Source organism: Pseudophryne corroboree, chromosome 8 (assembly GCF_028390025.1).
Source record: "Pseudophryne corroboree isolate aPseCor3 chromosome 8, aPseCor3.hap2, whole genome shotgun sequence".
Taxonomy (NCBI): Eukaryota; Metazoa; Chordata; class Amphibia; order Anura; family Myobatrachidae; genus Pseudophryne; species Pseudophryne corroboree.
Genome location: NC_086451.1, coordinates 403,440,066 through 403,454,278, shown reverse-complemented (window position 1 = coordinate 403,454,278; position 14,213 = coordinate 403,440,066). Strand labels below are relative to the sequence as shown.

The following is a 14,213-nucleotide window of genomic DNA, read 5'->3' as shown; positions in this document are numbered from 1 at the left end:
TCCGTGATTAGGCCATGCCCCCGAGTATACTAGGTCTTCGGCGGTCTGTCAATGGCTCTGCTGCCTGCTCTTTCAGACCTGCTCCTGTGATATAATAAGCTGGAGGTAACTAGTGTGGTAGTGTGTGTGTGTGTGTGTGTGTGTGTGTGTGTGTGTCTCAGTATCAGTGTGTGTATGTGTGTGTCTCAGTATGAGTGTGTGTCTCAGTATCAGTGTGTGTTTGTGTGTGTGTGTCTCAGTATCAGTATATGTCACAGTATGAGTGTGTGTCTCAGTATCAGTGTGTGTGTGTGTGTGTGTGTGTGTGTGTGTGTTTGTCTCAGTATCAGTATGTGTCTCAGTATGAGTGTGTGTCTCAGTATCAGTGTGTGTGTGTGTGTGTGTCTCAGTATCAGTATGTGTCTCAGTATGAGTGTGTGTCTCAGTATCAGTGTGTGTGTGTGTGTCTCAGTATCAGTATGTGTCTCAGTATGAGTGTGTGTCTCAGTATCAGTGTGTGTGTGTGTGTGTCTGAGTGTGTGTGTGCCTCTGACTCAGTATCAGTGTCATCATACGCGGATTCAGGAGGGGGGGGGGGCACCAAGGCACGTGCCCCCCCCCCCCCCCCCCCCCCTGTCATTTAGGAGGTGTTTTTTTTTTAATGCTGCACTGCACAATGAGGCCGCCGGCTGTCAGTCCCTCCTTCCTGTAGCAGCTTACCTAGGAACGAACAGCCCAGCTCCGCCTCCTGCATTCTGATTCGCGGGCTGGGCTTAATCCGGACTTTAGTGTCACCCTCTCCCTGGCTGCACTAGTACATGGGGGAGGAGGGGCTCCGCGGAACATTGATTGCGGGGAAGTGAGAGCCGTCAATGCCGCTGTTAGATGCCTGCTGTTAGATTGAGCAAGCTGCCGCCTGATGGAGCCAGCCGGACCCGCCACCAGGAGACAGATCCCTGCACAGAGTTGGCAGTGCAGGGGTTACTGAGCTGAGCTGGGGACCGAGACAGCAGGTAGGGTGCAGGAACACGGGAAGGGCTACTGAGTGAGTGTACGGTGCTGCACTCGCATGTGCAGGGCCAGACAGAAACAGCAGCAGGCCAGTGCTCTCTCAGTGTCTGCCCCCTTCTACAGACTGTTGCCCCCACCATTACTGCCCCCAGCCCCAGTATCTCCCATCCTGCCAGCCCAATGTTTCCTCTTCCCTCCCCAACCAGCCCACTGTTCCCATCTCACTGCTCTCCCATCTAGAACCCCCCAGTGAGTCTAGACGTACTGATCCCTCCTCACCAGCCAGTGTTACCCCTTTCACTGCCCCTTTCCCATCCTGCCAAGTGCCTCCCCATTCATAGTGCCCTGGGGCCCCCAATCCAGCCCAGTGTCCCCCACCATCTCACTAACTCCCTTATCCCAGTATTTACCACCCTGCCTGCCTAGTGCCTCCCCTCTCCCAGCCCCCTGCCCCCATCTCACTGCCCCTCAGCCAGGAACATCCCCTCATTCAACCCAGTGTACCCCCTTCTATAGCCTAGTCTTTCCCCCTCCCACCACCATCTCTCTACCCTATTCCCATCTAGACCGGTGTCCCATATATAGATCCCACTGCCTGTCACCTACTGCCTTTCTGTCTCCAACTATCTCTCCCCATCACTTTTCTCTCCTATCACCCATCGTCTTTTACTCTCTACCTGACATCACCCACTGCCTCTCCCCGTCACATTCTCCCTGTCACCCACTGCCTCTCCCCATCACATTCTCCCTGTCACCCACTGCCTGTCTACCACTATTTCTCCCCATCACTTCTCCCTCCTGTCTGCCTCTCCCCGTCACATTCTCCCTGTCACCCACTGTCTGTCTCCCACTATCTCTCCCCATCACTTTTCTCTCCTGTCACCCATTGCCTTTTAATCTCTACCTGACATCACCCACTGCCTCTCCCCGTCACATTCTCCCTGTCACCCACTGCCTTTCTTTCTCTCACTATTTCACCCCATCACTTCTCCCTCCTGTCTGCCTCTCCCTGTCACCCACTATCTCTCCCCGTCATCCACTATGTCACAAACAATCTCCCCATGTCACATTCTGTGGCGTCACCTACTGCCTCATGAATATGGCATTCTCTTTGAAGCCACACCTATTGTTGCAAGGCCAAACCCACTTTTCTGGAGCACGTGCGTCTTATGTGTGCTCTAAAGTACTCCCCCTCATTTCCTCTGTCATGGTGCCCCCCCTGTCATTTTGTTCTGGATCCGCCCCTGAATGTCATTGTTTTTCTCAGTATGAGTGTACATGTGCCTCTACCTCAGTATAAGTGTCAGTGTGTGTGTGTCTCAGTATGAGTGTGTGTGCCTCTGCCTCAGTATGAGTGTCAGTGTGTGTGTGTCTCAGTGTGAGTGTCACTGTGTGTCTCAGTATGAGTGCCACTGTGTGTCTGTCCCAGTATGAGTGTCAGTGTGTGTGTGTGTGTGTGTGTGTGTGTGTGTGTCTCAGTATGAGTGTCACTGTGTGCATGTGTGTGTGTGTGTGTGTGTCTCAGTATGAGTGTGTATGGGCCTCAGTGTGAGTAGTTGTGTATGTGTTACAGGGCTCACTGGGAAACATCCAGTACCTGTAATGCTATACCTCACACTCTGTTAAAGGTGTGGCATTTGATATGCCAGCTGTCGGGATCCCAGCTCTCAGCATACCGACGCCGGAATCTCGACAGCCGGCATACCGACAACTATTTTCCCTCTTGGGGTGTCCACGATCCCCCTGGAGGGAGAATAAGAAGTGCCACCGTGCCCGCGAGGGGCTCTTTTGTGCTCATCCTGCTGCCGGTATACCGGCGGTCAGGATCCCAGCGCCGGTATGCTGGGCGCTGGGATCCTGAGCACTGTCATACCGTAGTACACCCAGTTAAAGAAGTTCCATGCACATATACTGTATCACAAAAGGCCTGCAGTTACTGAGAGTAGAGGCAGTAGAATCAGTGGCAGCACCGAGCCCCTCCCCCCCCCCCCCGAGCAACAGGCGAGCTGCACTGGGGGGGCAGAATGTCACATATGCCCCAGGCCGCTCCGGCATTTATGTCCTGGTCCGCCTCATCTACAGAAAGTGGACCAGTGGTTTATGCATCTGCAGCCTGATCCAACTGTCACTGTGGGACCAGCACCAGCATGTGATACTACTATAGACTTTTTTTTTACTTTGTCCTACAGACCTACGGAGGACCTGTAAGACCATAGGCTGTGACGGATGACGACTGATTGCTTCTCCGTCTGATGGTTACTTCTCCTTGCAAGTAGGTAGTTGAGTTTTTTTTCCATATGTCAGCTGTAGCTGGTGTGAAACTACATAGTCCAGTATGCCCTGCTTCTTTTTTTGGCAGGATATGCTGGGACTTGCAGTTCCACATTGGCTGGGGGAGCCACATTTCACCTATATTTGCAACATAAAAACTGTCAATGAACCAACATAGTATATCACAAGATATATAGTGTATGGCTGAACAAGACATCCGTACCTGCTGCTCAGAAAATGTATTTGTCAGTTTGTCGTGTTCTATTTTTTTTGCCATATATTAGTACTGAAATCTAACTGCACACACTAAAAATAAGCTGCCCAACAACGCTCAGAATCCCGATGCCGGAATCCCAAGAGTCAGCATACTGAATGTAAGTATGCCAGGGAGGGTTACAGTTAGGCTGTGGGGGAAGGGGGTTAGGGTTAGGCACCAGGGTAGGGTTAGGTTGCAGGGGGGGAATTAGAGTTAGACTGCAGGAAGGGAGGGTTAGGCTGCAGGTAGGGGAGGGAAGGGGGTTAGCATACTTTCCAACGAGGGGTTGGGATTATGGGGGTCATTCCGAGTTGATCACTAGATTAAAATGTTCGCTGCGCTGCGATTAAGTGAAAAAACTTCACTTCTGCGCATGCGTATGTGCAAAGTACTTTCACAACGGCCGATGTAGTTTCACACAAGGTCTGGCGTTGCTTTTCAGTCGCAATGGCGGCCTCAGAGTGATTGACATGAAGTGGGCGTTTCTGGGTGTCAACTGACCGTTTCCAGGGAGTGTTCGAAAAACGCAGGCGTGCCAGGAAAAACGCAGGCGTGGCTGGGAGAACGCAGGGCGTGTTTGTGATGTCAAATCCGGAACTGAATGGTCTGAAGTGATCGCAAGCGCTGAGTAGGTCTGAAACTGCACAATTTATTTTTTCTGCCGCTCTGCGATCCTTTCGTTCACACTTCTGCTAAGCTAAAATACACTCCCAGTGGGAGGCGGCATAGAGTTTGCACGGCTGCTAAAAACTGCTAGCGAGCGATCAACTCGGAATGACCACCTATAAGCATCAGGATGCTGCTGTCATTCTTCTGACTACCGGCATCCTAAGCGTCAGGATCCCTTTCCCAAACTGCTGTAGGGTGTATTCTCTATACAGTCTGCAACATTTTTGATACATTATAAACCAATTGGCGGAACAGTAGCATAGGGTAAGCATTACTGCCTCACAGCACTCAGGTCATGAGTTAAATTCCTGGTCATGGCCTCTCTGTGTAGAGTTTGCATGTTCTTTTTATGTTTCTATGGGTTTCCTCTGGGTATTCCTGTTTCCTCCTACACAAAAACATATGGTCAGGTTATGTGGATTTGTCTGTGTGTGTTTGCATTTTAGAGAGTATCACTCCCATTCCAGTGGAACAGGGAGAGATATGAATTCTGATGTTCTGTGTACAAATTAGTGGCACTATATAAGTAAATAATAATAATAATAATAATTTTGATACTAAGATAGGGACTTGCACATATGTTGGAGAAGCAATCACATTTTCCCTTTGTACTTAGCTGGAGCACATTCATTTGCTGTTCTGACAATAATAAAGGGCTAAATGCAAGTTATGTACTGGGGAGCATTGTGTTTTGGTTTTTCCTGTCAGGGCAAATGTGTGTTTCTTTTACCCTGTAGAAGCTAATGTGTTTTTTTATTTTTTTCCTAAAAGGGGTCAATGTGTTTGTTATTATTTTTTCCTGTGGATGCCAACGTGTTTTATTTTTTCCTGTGGTGGCTGATAGGTGTGATGGTGGGGGGTGGGGGGAGGCTGAAGTCTTGCCTAGGGTGCCGAGAAACCTTGCACCGGCCCTGTGCACATGTTACATCAGCCCCACCTGCAGTGCAACATGGTACTGCCCAGTTTTTGCATTTACTTTCAAACATAAATCAGGCCCACGCTCCCTTTCATTAACTGTGGTCCATTCTTTTTGTTTCATCAAGAGAGCCAGGAGGTACAATGATGACTAGACATAAGGGGTTCCGAGAAAAACAAGTTTTATAACCTCCAAACCAGCACTGTTGCTCACTTGAAGCAATCCCATGGGTAGTTTTTATATGGTATCTGGGGCAAAAGAGCCACAGAGTAGAATGAGAGTTTGAGTGTTAATGAAGAGACATGTTCCTGAGAGAAATAGTTGGGAAGTGCTCTGGCAGTGTGGAATGTCAACTTCTACAAATTGGAGTATGTTACACATTCTTCTGTGGGAAGTACTTAATATAGGTTCAATGTACTCTTTTTTTTCTCTTATCATACTGGAACTACACCAATGTTACCTTGTATCTCCGGGTACTTCTGCAGAATCAAAAAGCCATATATTAATGTTATAGATGTAGTTTCTGTCCCAGCAAAGAACAGGTCAATTACTGTCCCCCATAAGTTCTCCTCATGAAATTCTGTGTTTGGGTTTTTTATTTCCTGGAAGAGATTTTAATGATTTTGTCAGTGGTACAACAATACATAGATGTGTCTTTGCATACATACAAAGATATGACTCGTTCAAGCTATGGATTTTCCAGTAACATCATATGGGTGTAAAAGCTGGACAGTCAAGAAGCAAGATAGGAAGATTATTGATGCTTTTGATTTCTGGTGTTGGAGACAAATATTACGTATACCATGGACTGCCCGAAGAGCAAATTAATCAGAACTAGATGAGATAGAACCTTAGCTCTCCCTAGAAGCACAAATGACAAGATTGCATCTTTCCTACTTTGGACACATCATGCGAATAAAAGAATACCTAGAGAAAGACATTATGCTTGGAAAAGTTAAAGGCTAATGAAAAAGAGGAAGAACAGTAGTGAGATGGCTTGATACAATCACACCAACTATGGATACCACACTATCAACATTGAGCCGCTTGACAACATATTACATTTTTTTCAGGACCACTATCCATAGGGTCACCATATGTCTTCAGCAACGTGATGACATTTAACAACAACTACAATACTGTACATAGAGCACATCCACTCTTTTAGTGGTGTGTTATTGCACTTGTTTCAATTTTGTTGTAAGATTTTGCACACACCTCTTTCATCCTCATGAGGAAACAGTCTATGAGGTCTCGTGGGCAGTTCTCATCCAGTGTGTCTCGGTGAGACCTCACCATTTCCATCACAAAGTCTTTTATTTTTTGGAAATGTAGAAACAGTTTTTGGGGAGGGCCAGGGACATAGGTCATCAAAGTTGGAAATAACCCGATAAGCTGAAATAAAAGATGGTATAGTAAAAAAAAGTATAATATATTGTATTATAGAGAAATATTATTGGGTGCACTATCAACAGCAGCCTGTATGGGAATGGTAGGTTTCCCTAGGGTTATCAGTAGAAAAAAAAAGAAAATACCAGCGCTGGCTGTTTAAGAATAAAATGAGAATGGCTTGTTAAAAATAACACATTTAATATAATTTCACGAATAAAAAAAATCATATAGAAATGCCACATATAAAACTGTGCTGTTCATTTGTTATGCCACAATCTAGTTTATGTTCCAAAAAACTGGCTATAATTCACTCATCGATTGAATAGTATCACTGAGATAAGCAATAATACCGGTTTAAGTTTATAATATCCTGATACAATTAAGTCATAAGGCTGTTACCGGTAGGCCCAGATGCAGATTGTAGTCCCCTTGTTATCAGCTGGAAAGTATTTCCTTTTAGATGCTGAGAGGGTAGGATCGGCCAAAGAACGCTGCAGCATACAGATGGAGCCACGCTAGTTGTGTCTCCATCTGTGACTAGACGTGCCTGCCTGGGCACGCGTAACGCCAAGGGCGTCCCCGTCCACCCGGGAACGCGCCCCCTGCTGTAGAGATGTACCCCATTTACTTGAATGGAGAGCATCTCCGTCCGTACGCCCGGACTGAGGCGCTCTGAATGGGAGCATCTCTGTGCACTCCCGGCGTGACTAGGTGGACAGATCGCCTAGTCATGCCGGGATTACACGTTTGCGATGGAGCCGACTTAGATGAGATGCAGGAGAGTGACAAAATATCGCCAGTGCTAATTGGTGGATGCAAGTGGTGTAATGTGTCCAGCTTCCTCAGGAGCATATGCTCATATGCTCCTGAGGAAACTGGACACATTACACCAGCGAAATGCTTTGAGCTATTTCCATTACTGTGCCTTGCCACTTGGAACCATCAATTATCACTGGCGATATTTGGTCACTCGCCTGCATCTCTAGGATCTATACTGCAGCGTTCTATGGGGGTCATTCTGAGTTGATCGCACATAGCAACTTTTTGCTGCTTGTGCGATCAACCTGACACCACCTATGGGGGAGTGTATTTTAGCATAGCAGGGCTGCGATCACTTGTGCAGCTCTGTTATGCTAAAAAGTTTCACGTAAAACAAGACCAGCCCTGCAGCTACTTTCCCAGTGCGACAGATCCAGCGATGAAGGTCCCGGCTGTGATGTCAGACATCCGCCCTCCAAACGCCTGGACACACCTGCGTTGGACTCACCATGCCTGGAAAACGGTGAGTATCCGCCCCGGAACGCCTCCCGCCTTTCCGTCTTCTTGCGATTGTCGCTGCGATCACTTTTCTAGCTGGCGGCGTCGCGGGCCGGCGACAATCGTCACCGGGCAATGGCACACGTACGCAATGCATTCCCTGCGCATGTGCATTTCTGACCCATTCACACCGCAACAAAGAAACGCTGCGTGTGAGCGGGTGGAATGACCCCCTTTGGCCGATCATACCCTCTCAGCATCTAAAAGGAGATACTCTACATTCCAGCTGACAACAAGGGGACTACAATCTGCATCTGGGCCTACCGGTAACAGCCTTATGTCCGAATTATATCAGGATATTATACATTTAAATCAGTATTATTGCTACTTATCTCAGTGACAGTATTCAATCGATGAGTAAATCCTAGCCAGTTTTTTGGAACATAAACTAGATTGCGGCATAACAAATGAACAGCACAGTTTCATATGTGGCATTTCTATATGAATTTTTATTATTTGGTAATTTTTAATGTGTAATTATATTAAAATTAGAGATGTGCACCGGAAATTTTTCTGGTTTTGTGTTTTGGTTTTGGGTTCGGTTCCGCGGCCGTGTTTTGGGTTCAAACGCGTTTTGGCAAAACCTCACCGAATTTTTTTTGTCGGATTCGGGTGTGTTTTGGATCCGGGTGTTTTTTTCAAAAAACCCTAAAAAACAGCTTAAATCATAGAATTTGGGGGTCATTTTGATCCCATAGTATTATTAACCTCAATATCCATAATTTCCACTCATTTTCAGTCTATTCTGAACACCTCACACCTCACAATATTATTTTTAGTCCTAAAATTTGCACCAAGGTTGCTGGATGGCTAAGCTAAGCGACCCAAGTGGCCGACACAAACACCTGGCCCATCTAGGAGTGGCACTGCAGTGTCACGCAGGATGGCCCTTCCAAAAAATACTCCCCAAAGAGCACATGACGCAAAGAAAAAAAGAGGCGCAATGAGGTAGCTGTGTGAGTAAGCTAAGTGACCCTAGTGGCCGACACAAACACCTGGCCCATCTAGGAGTGGCGCTGCAGTGTCACGCAGGCTGGCCCTTCAAAAAACGACTCCCCAAACAGCACATGACGCAAAGAAGAAAAAAAAGAGGCGCAATGAGGTAGCTGTGTGAGTAAGCTAAGCGACCCTAGTGGCCGACACAAACACCTGGCCCATCTAGGAGTGGCATTGTAGTGTCAGGCAGGATGGCCCTTCCACAAAATACTCCCCAAAAAGCACATGACGCAAAGAAGAAAAAAAAGAGGCGCAATGAGGTAGCTGTGTGAGTAAGCTAAGCGACCCTAGTGGCCGACACAAACACCTGGCCCATCTAGGAGTGGCACTGCAGTGTCACGCAGGATGGCCCTTCCAAAAAACACTCCCCAAACAGCACATGACACAAAGAAAAATTAAAGAAAAAAGAGGTGCAAGATGGAATTGTCCTTGGGCCCTCCCACCCACCCTTATGTTGTATAAACAGGACATGCACACTTTAACCAACCCATCATTTCGGTGACAGGGTCTGCCACACGACTGTGACTGAAATGACGGGTTGGTTTGGACCCCCACCAAATAGAAGCAATTAATCTCTCCTTGCACAAACTGGCTCTACAGAGGCAAGATGTCCACCCCATCATCATCCTCCAATTCATCACCGTGTACATCCCCCTCCTCACAGATTATCAATTCGTCCCCTCTGGAATCCACCATCTCAGCTCTCTGTGTACTTTGTGGAGGCAATTGCTGCTGGTGAATGTCTCCACGGAGGAATTGATTATAATTCATTTTAATGAACATCATCTTCTCCACATTTTCTGGAAGTAACCTCATAAGCCGATTGCTGACAAGGTGAGCGGCGGCACTAAACACTCTTTCGGAGTACACACTTGTGGGAGGGCAACTTAGGTAGAATAAAGCCAGTTTGTGCAAGGGCCTCCAGATTGCCTCTTTTTCCTACCAGTATACGTGACGTGCCTACTTGGATGCGATCACTCATATAATCCTCCACCATTCTTTCAATGGTGAGAGAATCATATGCAGTGACAGTAGACGACGTGTCCGTAATCATTGCCAGGTCCTTCAGTCCAGACCAGATGTCAGCATCAGCAGTCGCTCCAGACTGCCCTGCATCACCGCCAGCGGGTGGGCTCGGAATTCTGAGCCCTTTCCTCGCACCCCCAATTGCGGGAGAATGTGAAGGAGGAGCTGTTGACCGATCAAGTTCCACTTGACTTGATAATTTTCTCACCAACAGGTCTTTGAACCCCTGCAGACTTGTGTCTGCCGGAAAGAGAGATACAACGTAGGTTTTAAATCTAGGATCGAGCACGGTGGCCAAAATGTAGGGGGAGTGTATTTTAGCATAGCAGGGCTGCGATCACTTGTGCAGCTCTGTTATGCTAAAAAGTTTCACGTAAAACAAGACCATCCCTGCAGCTACTTACCCAGTGCGACAGATCCAGCGATGAAGGTCCCGGCTGTGATGTCAGACATCCGCCCTCCAAACGCCTGGACACACCTGCGTTGGACTCACCATGCCTGGAAAACGGTGAGTATCCGCCCCGGAACGCCTCCCGCCTTTCCGTCTTCTTGCGATTGTCGCTGCGATCACTTTTCTAACTGGCGGCGTCGCGGGCCGGCGACAATCGTCACCGGGCAATGGCACACGTACGCAATGCAGTCCCTGCACATGTGCATTTCTGACCCATTCACACCGCAACAAAGAAACGCTGCGTGTGAAGGGGTGGAATGACCCCCTTTGGCCGATCATACCCTCTCAGCATCTAAAAGGAGATACTCTACATTCCAGCTGACAACAAGGGGACTACAATCTGCATCTGAGCCTACCGGTAACAGCCTTATGTCCGAATTATATCAGGATATTATAAATTTAAACCAGTATTATTGCTACTTATCTCAGTGACAGTATTCAATCGATGAGTAAATCCTAGCCAGTTTTTTGGAACATAAACTAGATTGCGGCATAACAAATGAACAGCACAGTTTCATATGTGGCATTTCTATATGAATTTTTATTATTTGGTAATTTTTTAATGTGTAAATATATTAAAATTAGAGATGTGCACCGGAAATTTTTCTGGTTTTGTGTTTTGGTTTTGGGTTCGGTTCCGCGGCCGTGTTTTGGGTTCAAACGCGTTTTGGCAAAACCTCACCGAATTTTTTTTGTCGGATTCGGGTGTGTTTTGGATCCGGGTGTTTTTTTCAAAAAACCCTAAAAAACAGCTTAAATCATAGAATTTGGGGTTCATTTTGATCCCATAGTATTATTAACCTCAATAACCATAATTTCCACTCATTTTCAGTCTATTCTGAACACCTCACACCTCACAATATTATTTTTAGTCCTAAAATTTGCACCGAGGTTGCTGGATGGCTAAGCTAAGCGACCCAAGTGGCCGACACAAACACCTGGCCCATCTAGGAGTGGCACTGCAGTGTCACGCAGGATGGCCCTTCCAAAAAATACTCCCCAAAGAGCACAAGACGCAAAGAAAAAAAGAGGCGCAATGAGGTAGCTGTGTGAGTAAGCTAAGTGACCCGAGTGGCCGACACAAACACCTGGCCCATCTAGGAGTGGCACTGCAGTGTCACGCAGGCTGGCCCTTCAAAAAACTACTCCCCAAACAGCACATGACGCAAAGAAGAAAAAAAAGAAGCGCAATGAGGTAGCTGTGTGAGTAAGCTAAGCGACCCTAGTGGCCGACACAAACACCTGGCCCATCTAGGAGTGGCACTGTAGTGTCAGGCAGGATGGCCCTTCCACAAAATACTCCCCAAAAAGCACATGACGCAAAGAAGGAAAAAAAGAGGCGCAATGAGGTAGCTGTGTGAGTAAGCTAAGCGACCCTAGTGGCCGACACAAACACCTGGCCCATCTAGGAGTGGCACTGCAGTGTCACGCAGGATGGCCCTTCCAAAAAACACTCCCCAAACAGCACATGACACAAAGAAAAATTAAAGAAAAAAGAGGTGCAAGATGGAATTGTCCTTGGGCCCTCCCACCAACCCTTATGTTGTATAAACAGGACATGCACACTTTATCCAACCCATCATTTCAGTGACAGGGTCTGCCACACGACTGTGACTGAAATGACGGGTTGGTTTGGACCCCCACCAAATAGAAGCATTTAATCTCTCCTTGCACAAACTGGCTCTACAGAGGCAAGATGTCCACCTCATCATCATCCTCCAATTCATCACCGTGTACATCCCCCTCCTCACAGATTATCAATTCGTCCCCACTGGAATCCACCATCTCAGCTCTCTGTGTACTTTGTGGAGGCAATTGCTGCTGGTGAATGTCTCCACGGAGGAATTGATTATAATTCATTTTAATGAACATCATCTTCTCCACATTTTCTGGAAGTAACCTCATACGCCGATAGCTGACAAGGTGAGCGGCGGCACTAAACACTCTTTCGGAGTACACACTTGTGGGAGGGCAACTTAGGTAGAATAAAGCCAGTTTGTGCAAGGGCCTCCAGATTGCCTCTTTTTCCTGCCAGTATACGTGACGTGACTACTTGGATGCGATCACTCATATAATCCTCCACCATTCTTTCAATGGTGAGAGAATCATATGCAGTGACAGTAGACGACATGTCCGTAATCATTGCCAGGTCCTTCAGTCCAGACCAGATGTCAGCATCAGCAGTCGCTCCAGACTGCCCTGCATCACCGCCAGCGGGTGGGCTCGGAATTCTGAGCCTTTTCCTCGCACCCCCAATTGCGGGAGAATGTGAAGGAGGAGCTGTTGACCGATCAAGTTCCACTTGACTTGATAATTTTCTCACCAGCAGGTCTTTGAACCCCTGCAGACTTGTGTCTGCCGGAAAGAGAGATACAACGTAGGTTTTAAATCTAGGATCGAGCACGGTGGCCAAAATGTAGTGCTCTGATTTCAACAGATTGACCACCCATGAATCCTGGTTAAGCGAATTAAGGGCTCCATCCACAAGTCCCACATGCCTAGCGGAATAGCTCTGTCTTAGCTCCTCCTTCAATGTCTCCAGCTTCTTCTGCAAAAGCCTGATGAGGGGAATGACCTGACTCAGGCTGGCAGTGTCTGAACTGACTTCATGTGTGGCAAGTTCAAAAGGTTGCAGAACCTTGCACAACGTTGAAATCATTCTCCACTGCGCTTGAGACAGGTGCATTCCACCTCCTATATCGTGGTCAGATGTATAGGCTTCAATGGCCTTTTGCTGCTCCTTCAACCTCTGAAGCATATAGAGCAGGCCTGGCCAACATGTTGCTCTCCAGATGTTGTGAAACTACACATCCCAGCATGCTCAGCCACAGTTTTAGCATTCCCTAATAGCAAAACTGTTGCAAGGAATGATGGGATTTGTAGTTTTACAACAGCTGGAGAGCCACAGGTTGGCCAGGCCTGATATAGAGGGTTGAATTCCACCTCGTTACCACTTCTTGCTTCAGATGATGGCAGAGCAGGTTCAGGTGTTTTTGGTGTTGCTCCAGTTTTCTGTACGTGGTGCCTGTACGCCGAAAGTGTCCCGCAATTCTTCTTGCCACCGACAGCATCTCTTGCATGCCCCTGTCGTTTTTTAAATAATTCTGCACCACCAAATTCAAGGTATGTGCAAAACATGGGACGTGCTGGAATTTGCCCAGATATAATGCACGCACAATATTGCTGGCGTTGTCCGATGCCACAAATCCACAGGAGAGTCCAATTGGGGTAAGCCATTCTGCGGTGAACTTCCTCAGTTGCCGTAAGAGGTTTTCAGCTGTGTGCGTATTCTGGAAAGCGGTGATACAAAGCGTAGCCTGCCTAGGAAAGAGTTGGCGTTTGCGAGATGATGCTACTGGTGCCACCGCTGCTGTTCTTGCGGCGGGAGTCAATACATCTACCCAGTGGGCTGTCACAGTCATGTAGTCCTGAGTCTGCCCTGCTCCACTTGTCCACATGTCCGTGGTTAAGAGGACATTGGGTACAACTGCATTTTTTAGGACACTGGTGAGTCTTTTTCTGAGGTCTGTGTACATTTTCGGTATCGCCTGCCTAGAGAAATGGAACCTAGATGGTATTTGGTACCGGGGACACAGTACCTCAAACAAGTCTATAGTTGGCTCTGCAGTAATGATGGATACCGGAACCATGTTTCTAACCACCCAGGATGCCAAGGCCTCAGTTATCCGCTTTGCAGCAGGATGACTGCTGTGATATTTCATCTTCCTCGCAAAGGACTGTTGGACAGTCAATTGCTTGGTGGAAGTAGTAAAAGTGGTCTTACGACTTCCCCTCTGGGATGACCATCGACTCCCAGCAGCAACAACAGCAGCGCCAGCAGCAGTAGGCGTTACACTCAAGGATGCATCGGAGGAATCCCAGGCAGGAGAGGACTCGTCAGAATTGCCAGTCACATGGCCTGCAGGACT

The 14,213-nt window shown here is 47.5% G+C and overlaps 1 protein-coding gene across 2 annotated transcripts in view; it reads right to left on the bottom strand.

Annotated features, from left to right (window-relative positions):
* Positions 1-14,213, bottom strand: part of LOC134949310 (cytochrome P450 2A4-like) — a 156,396-nt gene that overhangs the window by 38,461 nt on the left and 103,722 nt on the right. For both annotated transcript variants that reach the window (XM_063937809.1, XM_063937808.1), the window contains 2 exons: positions 6,321-6,497; positions 5,563-5,704 (listed from right to left, as the gene is read on the bottom strand). In XM_063937809.1, the coding sequence (XP_063793879.1) occupies positions 5,563-5,704; positions 6,321-6,497 (319 nt within the window). The remainder of the gene's footprint in view (positions 1-5,562; positions 5,705-6,320; positions 6,498-14,213) is intronic.